The following is a 21,362-nucleotide window of genomic DNA, read 5'->3' as shown; positions in this document are numbered from 1 at the left end:
CCCTCCCCCCGAAATGTCAAAAGGCAGCTGCTTGAGGCTGGGAAAAATAACGTATCAACTTCCCCGTGCCCCCACGGCCAGCCAGAGACCTTCCGCGGCGGCCCCTCCGCCCCTCCCAGACCTGGGGGAATCTTGAGCTACAAGGCTGGCGCTGCGGGCTCCCGAAAGCCGAGGCGGCGGAGGTGCGGGAGTTGGAGAGAAGGGGCGGGGCGGGGCCGGGCGGGGGCCGCTGGCTCCGCCCTTTCCTGGCGGCTGGGTCTTTAACACCGCCCCGCGCACATGTGCGGGGAGGCCCGGCAGCCGCAGCTGGGAGCTCACAGACGGCGGCCGGGCCGGGGTAAGGCGAGCGCCGCCGCGATGCTGCGAGGCGGACGGCGCTGGCAGCTTGGCTGGCACAGCCAGGCGACGGGGCCGGGCACCTTGCTGGCGTGGCTAATGCTGGCATCCGCGGGTGCCGCGCTCTGCCCCGATGTCTGTTGCCCCCGCGGCCCCTCGGGGCTGCTCTGCACCCGTCCTGGAGCCCTGGACAGGCTCCGCCACCTGCCGGGCATCGAGAACCTGACAGAGCTGTGAGTGTCCGGCGGGCGAGGGGGCGCGCGGGGACGGGCGGGCGTCGCCGAGCCCCGAGGGCGCGGACTCACCGCCTGCCTGCTGGGTCAGGCGCGGCGGGAGGCTGGCCCTGCGTGTCTTTTGGCGGGGTCTCGGCGGTCCTTCGCCGCAGCCGCCCCTGCTAGCCCCGCCGTCACTACCTGGCTGCCGCCTAGGGCTCAGGCCAGCTGTGGCGCCAGGTTCGGGGAGAGCGAGCGCATTTTCCGTGGACCAGGTCTGAGAGAGCCCGGCTATCTTAAGGCACTTTCTGGAGCTCAGCCAGGAGCCCGAGCTCTGCTCCATTGGAGGCGGGGGATTGGTCGCGGAGACCCTCTCAGTTTGGCACCCCTACCATCTTTTCCTTTTTCTAGGGGGCATGCTAGCCCCCACGCCCTTGTCATGACCGGGCTCTCCAGGCCCTTGCCCTGGGACTGGGAATTGAGCTGGGATTGGCGGAACCTAGTGGCTCCTCTCCCGGTTTCCACCATCCCTTGAATCCAGGATGCCTTGGGTTGGATGTGGGGAATGGGACCCCCTCCTGGCTTCTCCAGCCGCCCCCCTCCAACCATCTCCCTTTCCATCCTTGTCTCGACTTGGGGCAGAGTCAGGCCTTTGCTGAGAGCCCCCTGCCCAGCCCCCTCTGCCCGCTCCCCTTGCTGCCCGCAGCCCAGGGGCATCTGCAGCGTTTTGCACTACTCTGATATCCTGCAGCCATTTGCCACCAAATACTCTGCTACTTTCTAGCGGCTGGGGAAACCTATGGGAGTATGCTGTAATAACTGGCCCCGAGGTACTGAAGCATCACAGAACAGTGGCTGGAAAATACTCAAGCATTGCCAGCAGGACTCCTGGCAGCAGGGACGAGCTGCTAGAAAAATCCTGCTCCTGTGGCCTGGGGCTGAGAAGGTGGACAAGGGACCCTGGCCTTGTGCAGGGAGGGGCTGGAAGGTGTCCGAGGCGGGGTCTACCACCACTGTCTGGAAGTTACTTGAGCAGCCTGTAATAATTGGCACGGACTTGCTCGGGCATCTCGTGGTAATTAACGGGAAGGTACTCAATAGCTCTCTCTAATGGCCCTGGGGAGGCTAGGAGCAGAGGAGATGGCCTTGTCTCGGTCTGGGCCTAGGTCTCTGCATGCTGGGAGGGGACCAGAAGCCTGTCCAGTCATCGCCCCGGGTGTCCCAGTGGGACCCCGGTTCCCTGTCACTGCTCTCCTCTCCCAGTGCCCTTCCAAGCCCCAAGAAGAATAAACGCCTGGGGGAAGGGGTGGACAGTCCAGGGCCGGGGGCTAGGAGGTATGCAGGGGGTGAGCTGAGATGTCCCCCTGGGTGGACCAGCAGCCCCCTCCCTCCTCCCTCACCCTCAGAGCTAACGAGGAGATAATGGACTCCAATAGACAGATTGATTACGAATCCAAACGAATGGGGCAGCCTTGAGGCAGCCTTGCGCAAGCTGCCTGACAGCCTGCACACACCCAGCCCGCCACCGCTGCTTCCCAGCTCCCCGGGCCCCAGCAGCCTGAAACCCTACGGTCAGGTGCTGTAGGGTGGAGAGGACCAGGAGCTGCCCTCCTTCCGGGTCTCTAGAGGTTGCTCCCTGAGCCTCAGGGCACAGAGGACCTGATTCTTGCCTGGCCTCTTGGGATCAAGGCTGGGAAGGGGGGCTGGGAGGAGGAAGAAGCTAGTCTTGGTTCCTTTATTTGGTCCTTACTTAGGAAAAGTAAGAGGTAGAGTGGGAGCATTCTGAGAAGCGGCGGTGAGTCAGGGCCCCGGGTGCCCGTGTGAGGGCCACACTGACGTGCAACTTGCAGAACAGCCGAGTGCCCAGGACCTCCCTGGCACACTGGGTGCAGAAGCTAGCCCAGGGTTCCCGCCAGCCCCCAGCCCAGGTGCCTGCTTGCTCTGCTTTCTTTGCTGTCTTCCTATCTGGCCTTCTCTGCCTCTTTGTCCTTATCTCTCTGTCTCTGTCTCCCTTTCCCTATCCTTCTCCTCTCTCTCTCTGCCAGTCTCCCCCTATCAGCTTCTCTTTCTCACTCTCTCTGTTTCTGTCTTGCTCTCTTTGTTATTCTGCCGTCTCTTCCCATCCCTCTCTCGCCATGTGAGCCAGCCAGTTCACTCCCACTCCATTCTCTCATTCCCCTTCTCCTCCTGCCTGGGCCCCTCCTGGGGCAGGGAGGGGTCCGGGGGTCCATGCCTGACAGCTTCTATGCTTCTTGCTTGCTCTGCCCAATGGGCAGGGGTGGAGGGAGGAAGGGGTTGATGCTTGAGTGTGGGAAGGGGCCAGAGGCTTTGAGGGGGTGGAGAAGGTGGAGTGTGTGTGTGTGTGTGTGTGTAGTGGTATGAGTGGGCCCTGGGCAGGCGTGATTGGGCACATGCTTGCAGGGACACAGGGTCTCTCCGTGCTGGGTGGGGCAGTGGCAGGGCTGAGCCCAGCCCCTTGTGGAAGCAGGTGTTTCAGCATGACCCCCATTGTTGAGCACACGCAGGGGAGGTCTGGAATGAAAGCAGAATGCCCCGCTGAGCATGCGCTCGTGTTGTTTGTGAATGCATGTGCATACACTCCCATGTGTGTGAAGGCATGCACACGTGACATATGAGTCTTGCCTGCATATGGCTCCATGTGTGAGCATGCATGTGTGCGTGCGTCTGTTCCTGCACACATGTGTTTGTGTGTGACATGCGAGGAGCTCTGTCTGTGTGCATGTGGGTACACATGTGCATGTATGTGCCTGTGTACCTGTGCAAGCTGGTCTGTGTGTGAGCAGAGGCGTGTGTATGTGCATGGTGGGGAGGGAGGTGGATGGTGGGCATGGGACCGCCTGCCCCTGTGACGCCCCTCCCTCTCCCCACAGCTACCTGGAGAACCAGAACCTGCAGCATCTCACGCTCGGTGACCTGAGGGGCCTGCGGGAGCTGAGAAACCTGTGAGAGGCTCAGGACTGTGTGGATGTGGGCTCAGCATGGGGCTGGGGGCACCAGGGGTCAGGGAGGGCTCAGGCTGTGGCCTGAAGGGTGGGTGCGGGTGAGGAAGCTCAGGGTCTGAGAGATCCAGGGTAGCTGGGTGGGGGCAGGACAGGGTGGGAAGGGGTCCAGGGATCACTGCTGGGGACTTGGGGGCTGGGACAACTGAGGCCTGTGGGCTGATCCTCCCGTGCCCCCCAGCGCCATCGTGAACAGCGGCCTCCAATCCGTGGCGACAGATGCCTTCCGCTTCACTCCCCGGCTGAGTCACCTGTGAGTGGCCGGGGCTGGGCCGTGGGGTGGGAGTGGGAGGCACCAAGACTTGGGCCGATAATGGGTCTGGCCCTCCACAGGGAGCAGAAGCCCCTCTCCCCTGGGGCTTCTCAAGGGCTTCAGGGTTGTCAGTGTTCTCAGCTGCTCCTGCCAGCTGGAAGTTCTTCTTGCTGTCTCATTTCCAGCCCGCATGTTGCAGGGGTGCCTGCCAGGTTCTGTCCAGGGTTCAGACCCACACCAGTCCCAAGAGAGCAAGGGGCAGGAGCAGGACTTCTGGGCTCTGGCTGCAGCGCTGTCCCCTACCCCTCTCTGTTGGCGAATCATCAGCTGGGCTCTTGGGAATGGGGGTGTCGGATCGGCCATGGTCACCGCCCCCTCCTGAGAGTGGCAGGGACACCTCCGTGGAGGACACAGAGGGGCACGCCATGGGCAGCTACCTGTCCCTCCCTGGGATCCTCAGGGCAGGAGGTCAGCTCCGCTGGCCCTACCACGAGCAGGCAGAGAGATGGGATGAGTGGCTCGGGCCATCCATGGAGCTGTGTTGCAATTCAACCATAGGTAAGGGAAGAGAAAAAGTGATACATCACCAAGTGTATACCAGGGCTTCGGTTAATGTGTGCCCAGTGCGGTGTCACCACATACGTCCTTGAACTTTCTCAACCCACCTGGCCAGAGAGGTGCCATCGATGGCTCCTTTTAGAGAGGAGGATTCTGGGCATCAGAGAGGGTCATTTTCCGGGTTGCAGTCACACAGCTGGAAGTGGCAGGATGAAGCTCACAGAATGGAGAATTGTAAATCAGGTCTCTTGTTGAGTTTATCTCCACCTTGTTGATTGACAGTTTGGTCTCCAAGATTGTACTTAAAAACCCGAATACTATGGGGGCCTTTTGGGTTTTTTCCTCTTTTGGAAGTCCCCCTCCATGCCACTCTGGCTGGAAGTCTTTGACTCTAATAAATCTTTTTAAATCTCAAAAAACAAACAAACAAACAAACAGGCAAGGGGAAGGGGTCCAGGCAGCTCCTCGGGGTCCCTGATGCTGTGGCCTAGCATAGGGCCCAGAGCACTGGGGCTCCCAACCAAGCTCCACCCCCCCCCCAGCCATGACCTGGAGCAGACCCCTTGCTGGCTCACTGTCTCCACCTCTCCAGCTGGGCAGCTGGGAGCCCGGGTCCTTTCCTGGTTGTCCTTGGTCCCTGAGGAGGGGCAGGAGGGGGTTTAGGAAGTCCGTTGAGAGCCTTGTCCTCAGTTGCTGGGCAGAGGCGTGTGGAACCTCGGGCCGCCCCCACCCCGGCCCTTCCTGGGCTCTGTGGAGCAGGGAGTACAGATGGAGCCCCTTCCCCCAGCTGTGGCCTCAGCACTTTGCCAGCTGGGACCAAAGGGCTGGGGGAGGAGCGGCTGTTGCCTTAGATCCCCCTCTCTGGGGTCTGAGGAGGGGGTTAAGTGGGGTTAACCCTTGTTGTCCCAGGGCTGGATCTGGTGGCCGGGTTGGGGAGGAGGAGCCAGCTGCCGGCGTCTCCTCAGCGCCTCCCCTCCCGCTGGGTCACAGTGAGGTCGGGTCGCTCACGCTCACGGGGTCCCTGTCAACTCCCACAGGAATCTCTCCTTCAATGCTCTGGAGTCTCTCTCCTGGAAAACCGTGCAGGGCCTCCCTTTACAGGAACTGTGAGTGCGGGGCTTGCTTGTGTGTGTGTGTGTGTGTGTGTGCACCTGCGTGCACTTGTGTCTCTGTGCCGTGCTATGTCACTGTGTCACTGTGCAGGGGCAGGAGAGGGCTAGGGGGGCCTCTCCGGGGACCCTGGTTTGTGAGCTGAGCCTGAGGACAGTGTATGCTCGTGATCCTCCTCCCCCACCGAGGGGCTTCTGTCCTCGGAGTGTGGGGCGGAGCGAGGAGCTGGCCTGGACGACCAGTTCTTTGTGGGTCGGCACCAGGCTCCGGGCTTGTGCAGAGCAGACCACAGGTTCTCTGGGTGCACACAGAGGCACGTGAGCCCATGTGCCTGGGCACTGTACACCTGGGATGGGTGGGACAGCAGTGGTCCGTGAGTATTTGGTGGGCACTGAGGGTCTCTGGGACCCTCTGGAAGCTATACCCTTCCCTCCTTGTCACTGTGCTGAGAGCCCTTCCCTAGCTTATCACCCCCTGGGGCCCTGGGGTAGGGGAGCCCCAGGCAGCCCCGCCATTGGCTGGCTGTGACTTTCTGCATCCTGTTTCTTTTAATGACATCTTGCTGCTGGGGTCTTTCAGGGCAAGCCCCCTGCTCCGGTGTCCCCAGCCTTCCTCTCTGCCCTGGGCAGCTCCCTCTTATCTTAGGTCCTTCGGTCCCTGTGGCTCCTCAGGTCCAACTCCTGCCCTTTCTCTGACGTGGTACTCAACACCCCCAACCCCACCAGGGTCCTGTCGGGGAACTCTCTGCGCTGCTCCTGTGCCCTGCGCTGGCTGCAGCGCTGGGAGGAGGAGGGGCTGGCCGGCGTGCGGGAACAGAAGCTGCGGTGCTCCGAGTCAGAGCCCCTTGCCCTCATGCCCAACGCCAGCTGCGGTAGGTGCTGGAGGAGGTGTAAGGGGGCGTGGAGAGAGTTCCCTGCATGGGGCGGGGGCACTGAGCACGCACGGAAGGGGGCTGGGGAACAGCATGGCCGAGGGCTCAGGGCAACTAAGGGGAGGGGGTGTTGCTGGGGCTCAGGGTCATGGAGGAGGACGGGGCAGGAGCCTGGCTGAGTGGTGTTCAGGGGCCACTCCCAGCTCTAACCCCCCTTGGGCATCCATCCTGGTGCCAGGTATGCCCACGCTGAAGGTCCAGATGCCCAATGGCTCGGTGGATGTAGGGGACAGTGTGTTCCTGCAGTGCCAGGTGGAGGGGCAGGGCCTGGAGAAAGCTGGCTGGAGCCTCACGGAGCTGGAGGAGCTGGCCACAGTGATGGTGAGAAGCCCTTCAGCCTCCCGGCCCCACACACCCAGGCGGCTTGGACAGGGCACGGGGCCCAGAGGGAAGGAGACCACGGAGAGGAGAGCACCAGGGGTGGGAGATGGACGGAGATGGTGGGGGCCCCTGGGCTCAGGTGCATGCTGGGGGAAGCCCAGGGCGCATGGGTATCTCAGGATCCCCAAGCTCTGCTGGGCGTCTCAGAACCTAGGCCCCTGTCTGGGAAGACTGCCGGTGCAAGAGAGCCCCGGGCCCCTGAGCTGGAGCCGAGAGGGACCCACAGCCCACCCCTTTCCAGATGAGGAGGCTGAGGCCCAGGGAGGGGGCACTAGGTGTGGCCCAGGGGGAGTTCTTGGGGTCTGCTGGAGTGTTTTTTTTTCTCTGAAGATTCTGGAAGCAGCATCCTTGGGTCTGTGATGAGCATCTTAGCGAAGCAGGCACAGGTCTGGTCCCAGCTGTCTCGCTAATTAATTCCTGGAGTGGCTCTCAGAGAAGTCTGCCTGCACTCTGGTTTTCTTATCTGTAGACCGAGGTGGACATGACAGCCTTCTGATGTCCTGCCTGCCACTGGGCGTCCTCTGGCCTCTTTCTCTGGCACCCAGATGCGCCTTTGGGCACCTTCCCGGGCCCTGCCCATTGTCCTGAGACTGGTGACGGGCAGCCAGGAGTCGCCTCCAGCTTGTGGACAAAGCCAGCAGAGGCTGATGAGGGGCTCTGCCCACCAAGAAAACTGGCCTCACCTGGGTGGCATCACAGGGAGCAGGGGCACGGGCCGGTGGGACAGAGTGAGGCCTTCAGTCCAGAGGCCCTCACTTTTGGAGGGGAACCAACCCCGGAATTGCTGGAGGCCCTGGTGCCATGTAGAAGGAAGCACTGGAGCACTGAGCCTGGGGTCTGGACATTCAGAGGAGCCCCAGGCAGACTTCCTCGTCCAGAGGTCAAGGCCACTGGAGTGAGTGATGAGGCAGAGGCCAAGTCTACTCGTAGATCAACTCTGTTTGAGGAGATGCCAGGGTTTTGTTTCTCTTGGGGGAGATTTACATGTTTCCTAATGTCTGCATTTTCTTTTCTTTTCCTTTTTTTTTTTTAAAGATTTATTTATTTATTTGAAAGTCGGAGTTACACAGAGAGAGAAGGAGAGGCAGAGAGAGAGGTCTTTCATCGCTGGGTTCACTCCCCAGATGGCCGCAAGGGAGCTGAGCTGATCTGAAGCCAGGAGCCAGGAGCTTCTTCTAGGTCTCCCATGCGGGTGTAGGGGCCCAAGGATGTGGGCCATCTTCCACTGCTTTCCCAGGCCATAGCAGAGAGCTGGATAGGAAGTGGAGCAGCCGGGTCTCGAACTGACTCCCAAATGGGATGCCGGCACTGCAGGCAGTGGCTTTATCGGCTACGCCAGAGCACCGGCCCCAACACCTGCATTTTCTAGGAATTTCCTACAGAAAAGCTACACCCTAAATGTGTGGAGAGGACAAGAGGCTGCCCGTCTCTCCCCCAACCCTGTTAGGAGAGTAAGGGATGGCAGAGCAGCACACGGGGGAGAGCTGTTGGGAGGTCAGACCCCAGGGTGCCTGGAAGAGGGGCCACAGCAAGATTGAGCATCGGCTTAGGGTTGTATACCTTACGCATGACTCATCGCGGTTTCTAGGAAGAGACTGAACCTGACTCGATGTCCTGACAGTGATTCAGAATCGAGACACGTGGCCTCTGTCACCTGGCTCCTGGCTTCGTCTGCCGGTGCCCTGCTATCAGGAGCATCTCTGTCTCTGAGACCAAGTGTGTTAGAACAGACCTGTGTGTAAAGCCAGAACGAGTAGCTGGTGGGGTTCTAGCTGGCTGCCAAGGAGCTGTGCTTTGAGTTGGGTGCTTGGGCTTTGCCACGCCGCTCTCGCTGCTCGGGTGGCTGGAGGTTTGAGTTTTGGCCTGGGGTATTTTGTGCCTACGTCGAGGTTATTGGTCATGTTTGGGACCCAGGAGCGAGTCTGGGGACAATCTCTGAAGGAGGAAGCTTGTTCTCTGGTATCATCACTCCATCACTCCCCTCGTCCCTCTTCCCCTGCCTTGTCTCCCTTCCATCCGGAGCTAGCGGGGCCCCAGCCCCAAGCCTGTCGAAATGCATCCCAATTTCCCCCTCTCTTTCCAGATCCAGAAATCTGAGGATCTGCCCACCCTGAGGCTGACTCTGGCCAATGTCACCAGTGACCTTAACAGGAAGAACGTGACCTGCTGGGCGGAGAATGATGTGGGCCGGACCGAGATCTCCGTTCAGGTCAACGTCTCCTGTGAGTCCCGAAGGCTGTCCCTGCGCCCCGCCCCCACCCTTCTTCCCCCAGGAGAGGATGTGGGTTGGGGCCTGGAGGAAAGGGTGGGATGTGGATCTCCACAGCTGCTCTTCCCAGCTGTTTCCAGATTCCCATGAAAACCCGATCCTTTGGGGACAGTCCTGGGGGCTCGTCAGGGCCAGAGGGGCGAGATAGATTTCTTTCTGGCCCCCTGCCCAAACCTCGCTACCTGAGGCCTTCCGCGCCAGCTGCCTGGCTGCTCCCACCGCCCCAAAGCCCTCCATGCCAGCCCCTCCTCAGGCCCTGGTTTTAGAAGAGGAAATTTCCCTCCTGAGTTCCTTTTTAGGCCCGCTGCCTAATTTCTGTAAGTCTGTCAGCAAATTGTCTTCGATCTTCTACTCTGAATCATTTCTCGTCTCTTGTGAAATGCGTCAGAAATGCACATGAAATCCTTGCACCGAAAACAGTAGCGACCTGGCCAGCACGCCAGGGGGTGCCCCTCGCCTTCCGAAAGCCCAGGCCTTGCTCTGACCGCCCCCGGATTTGGGCGATGACCGTTTGCTTGCCTTTCAGACTAATCGTACTCACGTACGCTTCCCTTTGAGTTTAGCTTAGTTTCCCCTGTTGTACATTCCCTAAACGGAATTACAACAGTCACGTGTTGCTTAATGATGGGGCGGGGGGGGGGGGGGCCCAGCCTGAGAGCTGCGTTGTTAGGGGATTTCGTTGTCACCTGAACGTCATAGAGGGGACTCACAGCAGCCTGGGTGGGCCAGCGCACTCCACACCTGGTGTGGGCGAGCCTGTGAGCTGGGCTTCTACGGGGCAGGCAGTGCAGTAGGTGTGTCTACAGCGGCATCACCACCGACACCAGAGGAATGTGTGGCCCCACTGCGTTGTGACAGTGGCTGTGATGTCACTCGGCAACAGGGCTTTTGCAACTGCATTCAGACCTTCCGGGACCACCCTGGTCCTGTGGCTCATCCCAGACAGGGAAGTCTGCAGAGCGGGGCTGTCTTGTTTTGTGTCTCCATAGCACCGCTTACTCAGTGGGACGCGTTCTGAGAGACACACTGTTACGTGATTGCCATTGTGTGAACATCCTAGATGCTTCCTCAAGCCGGGGAGGTGTAGCTGCTACAGACCTAGGCTGGAACGCTGTACAGCGTGCGACCGTCCTGAACACTGTAGACAGTTGTGACACAAAGGGAATGCCTAGATCTAAATACAGAAAAGTACAGCCCAAATCCAGGTGACAGGCAATTTCTCAGCTCCATTATACTCGCAAGGGAACACCATCATCTTTTGTCTTTGTAAAATTCATCCCTGATAATGAGAATAATGGTTCATTTGGCTCACTGCTGAGTAATATTCCATTGTGGCTGGAATTCCAGTGTAAACTTACGTTAATGCACACATTCATGTTGTTTTCTATTACTGAAGGGCCTTTGCTTTTTCCAGTTTGAGTCTATTTCAAACGTTTTTCAAGAAGTTTTCAAACTGTGTGTGTTTATATGTGTATATATATATGTATATATATATATCTTGGTTATTTTAAAGATTTGCTTATTTATTTTGAAAGTCAGAGTTACAGAGAGAGAGAGAGAAGTCTTCCATCCACTGGTTCCCTTCCCAGATGACCATAATGGCCAGTGCTGGGCCAGGCTGAAGCCAGGAGCCAGGAGCTTCTTCAGCTCTCCCATATGAGTACAGGGGCCAGGGACTTGGGCCATCTTCCTCTGCTTTTCCCAAGCCATTAGCAGGGAGCTGGGTTGGAAGTAGAGCAGCTGAGACTTGAACCCAGTGCTGATATAGGATGCCAGCATTGCAGGTGGCAGCTTTACCCACTATGCCACAGCGCCGGCCCTTGCTTGTTTGGCTTCTAGGCTCCCTGCCCCATTTTCATAAGCATGGTTACCCTAAAGTTTTTTAGGTATCTTATCCAAAAGACTCCATATTTCCTTGCCGTAAGCCCGAACTCCACTTCTCTAGGGCTGTTCTTCATTTTAAAGCTCCCACCAAAGGCATTCAACTCTCAGAATCTTTCCCTCCTCTGCCAGAGTCACTGAGCACTTACTGTGAACCTCTTCCAAACCTTGCTCCTTGTGAGTTTCTTAGGGCCTGCCCACCGGCTTCCCTTGGGCCCTTTGACTTCCGGTTCCACCCCACCTGCCTGGGACTCTGCAGGCAGTGGTGGGCCCCCTCCTGCTGGCCCCCACATCCCGCCATGTGCTCTCCACCCACAGTCCCGGCCAGCGTGCAGCTGCACACGGCGGTGGAGATGCACCACTGGTGCATCCCCTTCTCCGTGGATGGCCAGCCAGCTCCCTCCCTGCACTGGCTCTTCAATGGCTCCGTGCTCAACGAGACCAGCTTCATCTTCACCGAGTTCCTGGAGCCAGCGGCCAATGAGACCATGCGGCACGGCTGCCTGCGCCTCAACCAGCCCACCCACGTCAACAACGGCAACTACACGCTGCTGGCCACCAACCCCTCGGGCCAGGCTGCTGCCTCCATCATGGCTGCCTTCATGGACAACCCTTTCGAGTTCAACCCTGAGGACCCCATCCCTGGTACGAGAGTCACCCTGACCCCATTCTGGACGCCATCGGGGGTGGAGATCCAGGTGTCCAGGGCTATGACCCTGACCTTGGAAGTTGGAGTGCCTGGTCCCAGAGAGAAAGGAGCCTGGAGTCTTGGTGTCCAGCTCTACGCTGGCCTCCTTGCCCCTCCCCCAGCCAGGGCTTGCCATAGCTAGTACCCCAAAGAAGTGTTGAGCTGCTCCCGAGGTCCTGAGCCAGTCCCTCCACTTGGGGGCGCTGCAGAGAGAGCCACCAGGCAGCCATGGCTCAGCCGCAAAAGGACCACCTGCGCCTTCTCCCTTGAGGCCCAGCAGCCCCACCCGCACCCCACGCAGGGCGGAGTCCCGGGGGGGAGGGGGCCGGGGGCTCACTGCTGTCCTCCTTCATCTGACTGCTTTCTCTCCTGTCCTCCTGCTGCAGTTTCCTTCTCGCCAGTGGGTGAGTAGCCCAGTCCCGGGGCTGGGGGGTGGGTGGGGGAGGGCAGGTGCCGTGTGATCCCTGGAGCTGAGGCTGGGTCAGAGAGGCGCTCTGGGACTGGGTGGGGAGTTGCTGGAAGGGACACGGCGTGTGCCAAGGTGCCCCCTTCCTGCCCGGTGTCCTCACAGATGCCAACAGCACCTCTGGAGACCCGGTGGAGAAAAAGGACGAAACGCCTTTTGGGGTGAGCACAGCGGTGGCTGCTGGCCCAGGACACCGGGTCGGGAGGCTGGGGAGCCGCCGCGAACCCCTTCTGGCCAGAGCAGGGAGGTCACCTGTGGTCTGGCCTGAGCTCTGCCAGCCACCTTCACGGCCAGGCCTGTGTCCCTGGGGGAGGTGGAGGCAGGTGGTGTGTGGCTGGGGGCGGGGAGTGGTGGTCTTGGCTCTGCGCTCCTCTGCAGGATGGAAAAGAGGTTTGCTGGGGGCAGGGGTGCGCCCTGGAGTGCGGCAGGCCCTGGAGCTCCCCGCCCCGCCCCCAGGTCTCCGTGGCTGTGGGCCTGGCTGTCTTTGCCTGCCTTTTCCTTTCCACACTGCTTCTCGTCCTCAACAAATGTGGACGGAGGAACAAGTTTGGGATCAACCGTGAGTTGGGGCTGCTGAGGGCCGTCTGTCTGTCTGTCTGTCCTACGGGCTTTGTCTCCTGCTGGCTCAGGCCTCTGTCTGTCTCTGCGCATGTGGCGTTCCAGGGGGTGTGTTTGGGGTAGAGGCGAGGCCCGGCTGTGGGGCCCGTGGATGTGAGTGTGTGTGTGGCGGGGCTGGTGCCGCCGTAGTTTCGTCGGGAGCAGCTGCTAATTGGCGGCTGGATCGCACTCAAGCACTAAGTGGGTCTGGGAGGCCTGGGCTCGGTGGGGGGGTGGCAGTGGGGGAGTTCTTTGGTGCCCATGGGGCCAGGAGTTGGACAGGAGCCAGACAGAAGAGAGGCTGCGATGCCGCCCCTCCCCCTGCCTGCCGACTCGCTCCCTAGCTCCTCTGTCTGTCTCAGGCCAGTTAGGAGCTGGGGGTGTCCTATCACCCTGCAAACAAGGGTGGGTGAGGGCCCAGGTCTGCACCTGGCCTGTGACCCCTCCACCCGGCTGTGTCTCTTCCCCAGGGCCTGCGGTGCTGGCTCCAGAAGATGGACTGGCCATGTCCCTGCATTTCATGACATTGGGTGGCAGCTCTCTGTCCCCTACTGATGGCAAAGGCTCCGGGCTCCAAGGCCACATCATTGAGAACCCACAGTACTTCAGCGATGCCTGTGAGGGGCTATGCTGGGTCAAGGATGGGAGCAGAGAGTGAGAGAGAGAGAGAGAGAGAGAGAGAGAGAGAGGAGAATATGCATGTGTGTAGCAGAGGCCTCTGGGCCATCGTCTTTGCCTGTTCCAGGCCCTCCCTGCCTCCCACCTCCCCTACCCCTTCCCCAGCAACATCAGACCTTCCCCAGGCTGAGATCAACCTGACTCCCATCTGCAGGCCCCCCCCCAGGGGGGCCACCCAAGGCCCACACCGTGTCTCTCGGGGGCAGAGGCAGCCCCACACCAGCACATGGAGCTTGGTGACAGAGTGCAGACTGGATTTCAGTCCCCATCCACCCCTTTGATGGCCCTGCCTCCTCTCCAACCCTCCCCCGGTGCCGCCCCAACCTGGGCCCTGCCTGACCCCGCAGCCCCCTCCAGGTGTCCATCATATTAAACGCCGGGACATCGTGCTCAAGTGGGAGCTGGGCGAGGGCGCCTTTGGGAAGGTCTTCCTGGCCGAGTGCCACCACCTGCTGCCCGAGCAGGACAAGACGCTGGTGGCGGTCAAGGTGAGACCCGGGTCTCGAGGCAGCCGCGTCTGCCCACCCAGGATTGGCAGGGTGTGAGGGGGAGGGGGGATGTTTGGTGGGGAGGGGCTGGGCCGCTCAGTCCCTCCCCTGCCCCCAGGCGCTGAAGGAGGCGTCTGAGAGCGCGCGGCAGGACTTCCAGCGCGAGGCCGAGCTGCTCACCATGCTGCGGCACCAGCACATCGTGCGCTTCTTCGGCGTGTGCACCGAGGGCCGCCCGCTGCTCATGGTCTTTGAGTACATGCGGCACGGAGACCTCAACCGCTTCCTCCGGTAGGAGCCGCTGGCGCCGTGGCCCCTGGCTCTGCGTGCCCTCTGCGCTTCCCCCGCCCGCACGTCCCTGCTGGGCCATCAAACCTGGGAGGACCCCTAGAAGGAAGAGAAGAGAAAGGCACAGCGCCTGTCCCTGAGGATCGGCGAGCTGGGAGAGGGGGCAGAAGTGGGACCCTTAGGTAGCCATGGTGACAGCGTCAGCAATAACACTCATCAGGTCCTTTCTGGGTACTTTATAATTCACTCTTGCTACGACTCTGTGCTTGCACGTATATATTTTGTACAATAATACAAATCTATATTTTCTTTTTCTAAAGATTTATTTTATTTTTATATGAAGGGCAGAGTTACAGAGAGGGAGAGAAAGAAGAGAGAGAGAGAGAGAGAGATATCTTCCATTTACTGGTTTACTCCCCTCTTCTGGGTCTCCTACATGGGTGCAGGGGCCCAGGCACTTGGGCCATCTTCTGCTGCTTTCCCAGGCACATTAGTAGGGAGCTGGATCAGAAGTGGAGCAGTCAGGATGCTAACCGGTGTCCAAATGGGATGCCAGCATTCCAGGCGGTGGCTTACCCCATTCCGCCACAACGCCGGCCCCCAAATCTGTATTTTCATAGTCTCCAAGTATGTATGGCAGTTTCAAGAAGGTGACCAGAAATTTGTTTCTTTGGTTTTGTGTTGATTAATTTTAGTAATTTCAAGAAATTGTGCCTGTTTCACAGAAAAAGCTTAGAGGGCTTAAGTGGCTTGCCCAGGGCCACACATGTAGGAGATGGCCTGGGATGGGGGGTGGGGGAGATGGGGAGATGTGACCCCAGGCAGAGCCCCTACTTCAATGTCATGGGCACACACTCCCCGAGGCTGGCTCTGATGAGGTAGTCCCTGCCAGGGTGGGCCGTGTCGGTAGGCAGCTGCCACTTCTTGGCTGTTTCTTGGCCTGGTGGTTCTCACTTTTCCCACCAGGAATGGGGTTCTGGAGAAGACAGTGCCTGGGGGTCATCCAGTTGAGGGCAATGGGGATGTGTTCCTCAGTCAGCCCCCTGGGAGTGATGGGCACGCAGTCAGGCCGCACAGACGAGCCAGGAGACACCCCTGGGTCTGAGCTCATCCTGCAGACTTGGGGGGTGGAGGAAGGGGGTACAGGCCAGACACCAGGGCCCGCACACAGGGGGCTGCACGGAGGAACCCAGGCCATGAGAAGGCAGAGAGGTGCCTGTCTCCTTGCCAGCCTCGATGCAGACTCAGTGCTGGGCCCTGGGGGGACATGGGGCAGGCAGGAGATGGCGCCATCTAGGGCCTCGCTCTGGGACAAGCTGTCCCAAACAAGGGCTGGAGCACGGGGAATCAAAGACAGGAGTCCTGAAGGCCCCTGGGCGAGTCTGGAGGGCTTTTCCAGAGGAGGGGCCACCTGTTCCTTCCCCCCACCCTCGAGCCTTTGTTCCCTCTGCCTGTAACCCTGGGCCTCCCTCACAGCCACTTCCGCCTCCCTTGCCCAGGCCCCCACTGAGTGCCACACTTGGTCCCTTCCTTGGGATTTGAGTCTCCATTGGGTGTCCCTTTCTCCAGGAAGCCTTCCCTGACTTCCTCCATCCCCACCCCTGGTGTTCGGGAGGTGGCTGTCCCCCTGCACCGCTGTCGCCTGTTTGTCTACATCATGCTGTCCACCTTAGCTCGAGGGCTTGGCGGAGGCCCTGGTGATGGTTAACCAGCAGCTGGGACCGGTGAAGGAGGGGAAGGTGGCCAGTGGGGCTGGCGAAGTGATCAGCTCTGGCAAAGGTCCAGGAGAGGAATATTGGGGAATGGAGATGGGTGGCCAGGGGTGGCCTGGAGTGGGGGCTGTGGGGTGAAGGGCATTCTGGGAGGCTCCAGAAGGAAAGGCGGGCCCACCAGATGGGCTGCATACTGAGGGCAGAGGGGAGGGGAGTCCAGGGGGACCCCTGGTGTCAGGCTCCAAGCTTGCTCCATTGTTGGTGGAACCTATTGAGCCCAGTTGGCCAGGGTAGAGGCTGCAGTGCCTGTGGCAAGAGGGGCAGGGGTCAGTGGGGTTGGGGCTCCAGGGGGCTGCCTGAGAGGCAGGCTTGCACAGGGTCCGTGGACTGGCTCTGTGGGAGCCCTGGCAGGGGGCACACCTGTTCTGGCCCGCAACCCGGCCCCATTTCCACACCCCCAGGCTTGCCTCACCCCCAGCACACCCCCTACACCCCCTTCCTCAGCCTCCTGGGAGTTCTGCTCTCCAGCCCACCCTTCTCCCTGTCCCTCCACAGCTCCCATGGGCCTGACGCCAAGCTGCTGGCTGGCGGGGAGGACGTGGCCCCAGGTCCCCTGCGCCTGGGCCAGCTGCTGGCCGTGGCCAGCCAGGTGGCCGCGGGGATGGTGTACTTGGCGGGTCTGCACTTCGTGCACCGGGACCTGGCCACTCGCAACTGCCTGGTGGGTCAGGGGCTCGTGGTCAAGATTGGTGATTTCGGCATGAGCAGAGATATCTATAGCACCGACTACTACCGCGTAAGGATCTCCGGCCGGGGCGGGATGGGATCTGAGATCCTGTGGCCCCGGTTTTTAACCCCTCCCATCCCTGACCCTCGGTGCCGCTACGGGGTGTATGGGTGTGTGTGTGTGTGGGGGGGGAGGAACAGCACCATCGGTTTTCCACTCTTTGCCCTGTCGCCGAGAGCCACATCTGTCTGGTTTGGATGAGGGGGCTGGCTGGGCGGGGGGCTGGCAGTGACGCAGCGCGCCCCGCGGCAGGTGGGAGGCCGCACCATGCTGCCCATCCGCTGGATGCCTCCCGAGAGCATCCTCTACCGCAAGTTCAGCACGGAGAGCGACGTGTGGAGCTTCGGCGTGGTGCTCTGGGAGATCTTCACCTATGGCAAGCAGCCCTGGTACCAGCTCTCCAACACCGAGGTCAGCCCCGCCCCGTGCCGGTCTCTGCTCCCTTCTCCTCGGGGCTCCGGCCTTCTCTCTGCCCGGCGGCGGCCTGCAGGGGGCGCTCTCCCAGTGTGCCGCGGGCGCCATGCTCCCTACTCGCGGCAACCCTGTTCTTTCTCTCAGTCTGGCCTGTCTTGCCTTCACTGACCGTCTGTGCCCAGGCCCTGTTAGCCCCTGGGGGAATCCCAAAGCACTTTGGAACTGGAGCTCAGGACCACCCTTCCCCAGCCCTAGCTGCATTTTGTAGACCTAGGGGTGGGCACTATCACCATGGAAGAGAGAGGCATGGGGAGAGGGCCTGGCTCTGTAGCAGGAAGGCTGGAGGTTAGACTGTCAGAAGGACTACCCCTCTCCTTGGCCAGCCTCCTAGCTGGCTGGCTACAGCCAGAACAGGTCCCAGGTGCTCTGTCTCCCAGAGCTGCCCCCCAACCCTGCCTTGGCTCACAGCTGTCAGTTTCCATTTCTCGTCCTAATGCAGTCTGCTCCCCGGAGGCTGGTGGGGCGGGGGGGAGAGGGTTATAGATTTTAATTTTCTCAAGCGCTGAGAGGAGCACTGGAGTTAGTGCCGCCCGTGACCCAAGTTCGCTAATGGGGAGGGGGGAAGAGGGAGAGAGACTGCAAGGCCCCCTCACACCGGCTCTCTGCTGCCTTGGATCCCTTAGCTTCTCCAGCCGTCCTTCCCGGAGTCTGACTTTGATCTCTCTTGCTGCAGCTTCTTTTCGGAGGAGCTGGGGCCCCTCAGACTGGTTCTCACAGAGGGAAGAAGTGGGGGTTACCGTCCACGTTAAGCTGCATGCTGCCATTCCCAAAGCCTTCAGCTGCAGTTTCGCTCTATTTTCCATTTTTCCCCCTGAAGCCGAGAGGCTGGGGACCCTGCTCCTCCTCCCTTCTCCAACCCTAAGCCACTGGGTTTGACAAGCGCATGGCCCCTCCCCTTCCTCAACCCAAGTGGCAAGTCTTCTTCGGGTCTGATTCTAGCCTCCCGGCGGCCGGCGGCAACACTGGCCCTGGCCCAGTCTTCCCAGAGTCCGACCTTAACCCTTCTCACTTCCCAGCATCAGGGCACAAAGCAGCCTCGGGGCTCACCGTGCACATTACAAGCAGCCACCAAGAGACCCCCACAAGCTGTGACGGCCGCTTTGGGAGGCCTCCGCAGGGCAGGGTGGCGCCGGGGCCGGCCTCGCTGTCCTGCCCACACTCTTCTGTGCCCTCTCCTCCGTGTCTCTGGCGACCCAGGTGATCGAGTGCATCACGAAGGGACGTGAGCTGGAGCGGCCGCGTGCCTGCCCGCCGGAGGTCTACGCCATCATGCAGGGCTGCTGGCAGTGGGATCCCCAGCAGCGCCACAGCATCAAAGATGTGCACGCCCGACTGCAAGCCCTGGCCCAGGCGCCACCCGTCTACCTGGACGTCCTGGGCTAGGGGCCTGGCCTGGGCTGGGAGTGGGGTAGCCAGCACCCCCGGGGCCTGCCCTCAACAGCCCCCAGAGCTCCCAGCAGCCCAGGGTGATCAAGCATCTAAGGCTCCCTCAGCATGCGGGAGGGGACAGGCAGGGGCCAGGAGTGGAGAGGAGGCTCCGCTTCTCCAGACAAGGTTCTGTCACAGCAATTATATTTATTACCCCTTGGCTGTGTCTCTTGCCAGTTCTTGGGATGACGTCGTTCTGGGAGGGGGGGCTTTGGCACGCAGGTAGGGGCGTGGCTCTCTGAGGGTCTTTCTGCACTTGAGCTCCTCCTGGTTGTCTACCCCTGTGCCCTGCAGCTGTCACCCCTACCCTGTGGCTGTGGTTTGGATCTCGGACCTGGGGCCGCTTGTTTTACCTGGTGGTGGTGGGGGGCAGCCTCACTGGCAAGCTCCCCAGACCTTCAGGGAAGGGAGAGAAAAGTCCTGGTGGACAGCTTGGAAGTGGTGGTGGGTGGGTTTTCCTTGTAGTGGTGTGCCCAGGACTGAGCACGCACTCCGTAGAACGAATGGATTGTGAGTGTGTACGTGTATGTGTGTGTGTGTGGGGGGAAGGAACAGGGGAGGAGCAGGATGGAGGACCCCCTGTTGCTTCCTCTCCGTCCTCTTTCTTGGCTGTGCATGCTTTGAGATTAGCACGTGGAGGCCAGTGAGTCCTGGGCGAGGTGGCTTTTTCCTAAGGACAGCACCATCTCCTGGTCCCATTCTGCCCAAAGGAGTAGGTGGGGCCTCGCTGCCCCTCGGGCCTTCATTGAGTGGTCCAGGCTTCTGACAGCACAGAGACCGGTAAGGGCGCCACAGTCCATCCTTCGTGGTGGGGGATCTGGACCCTGCTTCCCTCTTCCCCAACCCGAGGGCTAGAGCCAGAAGTGGTAGCTCCCCACACCCTCACCACCCCCATCACTTCCAATCACCTGCCCGGCTCCTGCAATAATGCACGCTCCGCACAGCTCCTCGGGGCTAATCACAAGGCTGCCTCATGTCCCTGGGTGCCCCGCTCCCCCGCCCCCACTGATTCAATCTGGGTCTTATCACCCCTAGGCCTAGCCCGCTGGTGTGTCTGCCTCTTGTCCAGGCTGGTTAGTGCTAATGGAGGTCTGACCCAGGGCTGCAGGCTGATTGATGGGGGGGGGGGGTAGGGTTTGAGGGGGAGGAGGACGTTGGTCCCTAAGGGCCAAGTTCATGGCCCTCCTCTCCTGCCCTGGGGTGGGTAGGGCTGGTGCTGCACCACCCCTGTGAGGGAGGGTTCTTAAAGCAGGTGGAGTGATTGGAAGGAAAAGGCTTGGGTGTGTGGCGAGGGAGGCAGAGATCGGGGATCAGCTCCAACAGGTGAGCCCAAGGACAGGTGCAGGAGAGAATTAGGGACAGAGCCTACAGACAGCAGCACAGGAGAGAGTACAGAGGGAGACAGAAAGACAAAGACACAGAATGAGAGAGAGAGAGAGGCAGCGACACACAGGTGCAGACGGGTGTGGAGACAGTGGGGAGACGATGCTATCAGTGCTCACAGGTGGGACAGTGCTGAATCAGGGTATGTCCTGGAGAACATCGCGACTCCTAAGGCGGCTTTCCCACTCACCTCCGCTCCCATCCCCCTCACCTCCTCTGCCCCTGGAGCCGGGAGCCAGGAGAGGGTGGGACCTCGGGACTTGGAAGCCGTGTGGGTGGAGACTGAGGGTGTCTGGGGTTCGTCCCACATGAGCAGGATTGGGGCCGTCACTGGAGAGAGGGGCTGGAGGTCAGGCAGCAGAAGGGAGCTGCCAGGGCCTATGGAACCTTCCCAAGGTCAAGAGCATCAGGGCGGCAGAGGCTCTTACGCCACGGCCAGAAGTGTTGCTGGAAAAGCCGAGCGGCCAAGGTGAGGGGTCTGGGAACCAGGTTTTCACAGGGAGGGAAGAATCTGGGGTAGCCGAGGAGAGGGGACTGGGTAGCTTCCACACACCTGGGAGAGGAGCTGGGGCGTGGCACGCCAACCCCTTTGGGCAGTGTGGACCAGGGGCTTTGTGCTGGGGGACAGAGACAGGGCTCGCACCTGCATTGTCAGCTCCGGGGCCTGGAAGCCTCTCCACTCCTCCCCTCCTCCCCTTCACTGGGGGACATGCAGGTGTGCACAGGGACAGGCACCCTGGCCTTTCCCACACAGAGCAGGCACACATGTGCCAGCACACACATACACACACACACACACAAGCACGCCCCCCCCCCATTACTGTTGGATTCCATTAACAGTGCCGCCCTCCACCCTGCCGTGGCCCCCGCCCCCTCCCTGTTAATTACCTCTTGGCTGTGCCAAGTCCACGGCCTGTCCCCACATATACCCCAGGGGCTGAGATGGACAGCTGCAGGGGGATGGATGGATGGCATGGGGCTCTGAAGACCTCATGGAGGGGGGTGTGTGCTGGGACCAGGACAGCAAATGGAGGCTGTGGGGATGGGACACCTGGGTCCCAGAGACCTGGCTGGCCCCGTCTCTGTCCTCTCTCTCCTCCGAAAGGGCTGTGTTGCTGCAAGATGGGCTCAGAGAAGGCGGCAGGCAGGCCCCCGAGGAACAGGCAGCGTTGAAGAAGGAAGCCAGGAGCCCCGTTTGCAGCAGGCATCTGCCTGCACCTGCACACGCACGCTGGAGCGGAGGCAGGAGCCGTGCAGCAGCCAGAGCTGGGATGGCCTTGCTAAGGAACCCGGGGCTCGAGCCACCTGCCTGCTCTCACCCCCTCCCTCAGGGACTGAGTTCCTGACAGGAGAGCAGAGATTCTGTTTGGGTTTCCAGGATCGGGGCAGGCAGAGCACTAGGATGGTCTGCGTGGAGAATGG

General features: G+C 60.6%; 1 protein-coding gene across 1 annotated transcript; it reads left to right on the top strand.

Moving 5' to 3' along the window:
• The first annotated feature begins 280 nt into the window (after positions 1–280).
• Positions 281–18,713, top strand: NTRK1 (neurotrophic receptor tyrosine kinase 1). Its single transcript, XM_008264290.5, has 17 exons — positions 281–569; positions 3,440–3,511; positions 3,750–3,821; positions 5,417–5,485; positions 6,215–6,360; positions 6,599–6,741; positions 8,885–9,023; positions 11,270–11,596; positions 12,026–12,043; positions 12,211–12,266; positions 12,562–12,664; positions 13,173–13,319; positions 13,738–13,868; positions 13,987–14,159; positions 16,424–16,664; positions 16,908–17,066; positions 18,327–18,713. Exons 1-17 carry the CDS (start codon positions 358–360, stop codon positions 18,510–18,512), a joined length of 2,394 nt encoding a protein of 797 aa, XP_008262512.2. The 5' UTR covers positions 281–357; the 3' UTR covers positions 18,513–18,713.
• Positions 18,714–21,362: the final 2,649 nt, after the last annotated feature.

The sequence above is a fragment of the Oryctolagus cuniculus genome, chromosome 7 (assembly GCF_051225735.1).
Source record: "Oryctolagus cuniculus isolate XC-2025 breed Fujian yellow rabbit chromosome 7, ASM5122573v1, whole genome shotgun sequence".
Classification (NCBI taxonomy): Eukaryota; Metazoa; Chordata; class Mammalia; order Lagomorpha; family Leporidae; genus Oryctolagus; species Oryctolagus cuniculus.
The sequence above is the reverse complement of the archived record's forward strand: the minus strand, read 5'-3'. Positions and strand labels throughout refer to the sequence as shown.

What these genes read in the sequence shown, in the direction of transcription:
- NTRK1 (XM_008264290.5), top strand. Translation starts at nt 358, where the DNA reads ATGCTGCGAGGCGGACGGCGCTGGCAGCTTGGCTGGCACAGCCAGGCG. An exon ending in ACTCCCCGGCTGAGTCACCT is followed by an intron (nt 3,822 to 5,416) that starts GTGAGTGGCCGG and finishes CAACTCCCACAG; the next exon opens with GAATCTCTCCTTCAATGCTC. An exon ending in AGACGCTGGTGGCGGTCAAG is followed by an intron (nt 13,869 to 13,986) that starts GTGAGACCCGGG and finishes CCCTGCCCCCAG; the next exon opens with GCGCTGAAGGAGGCGTCTGA.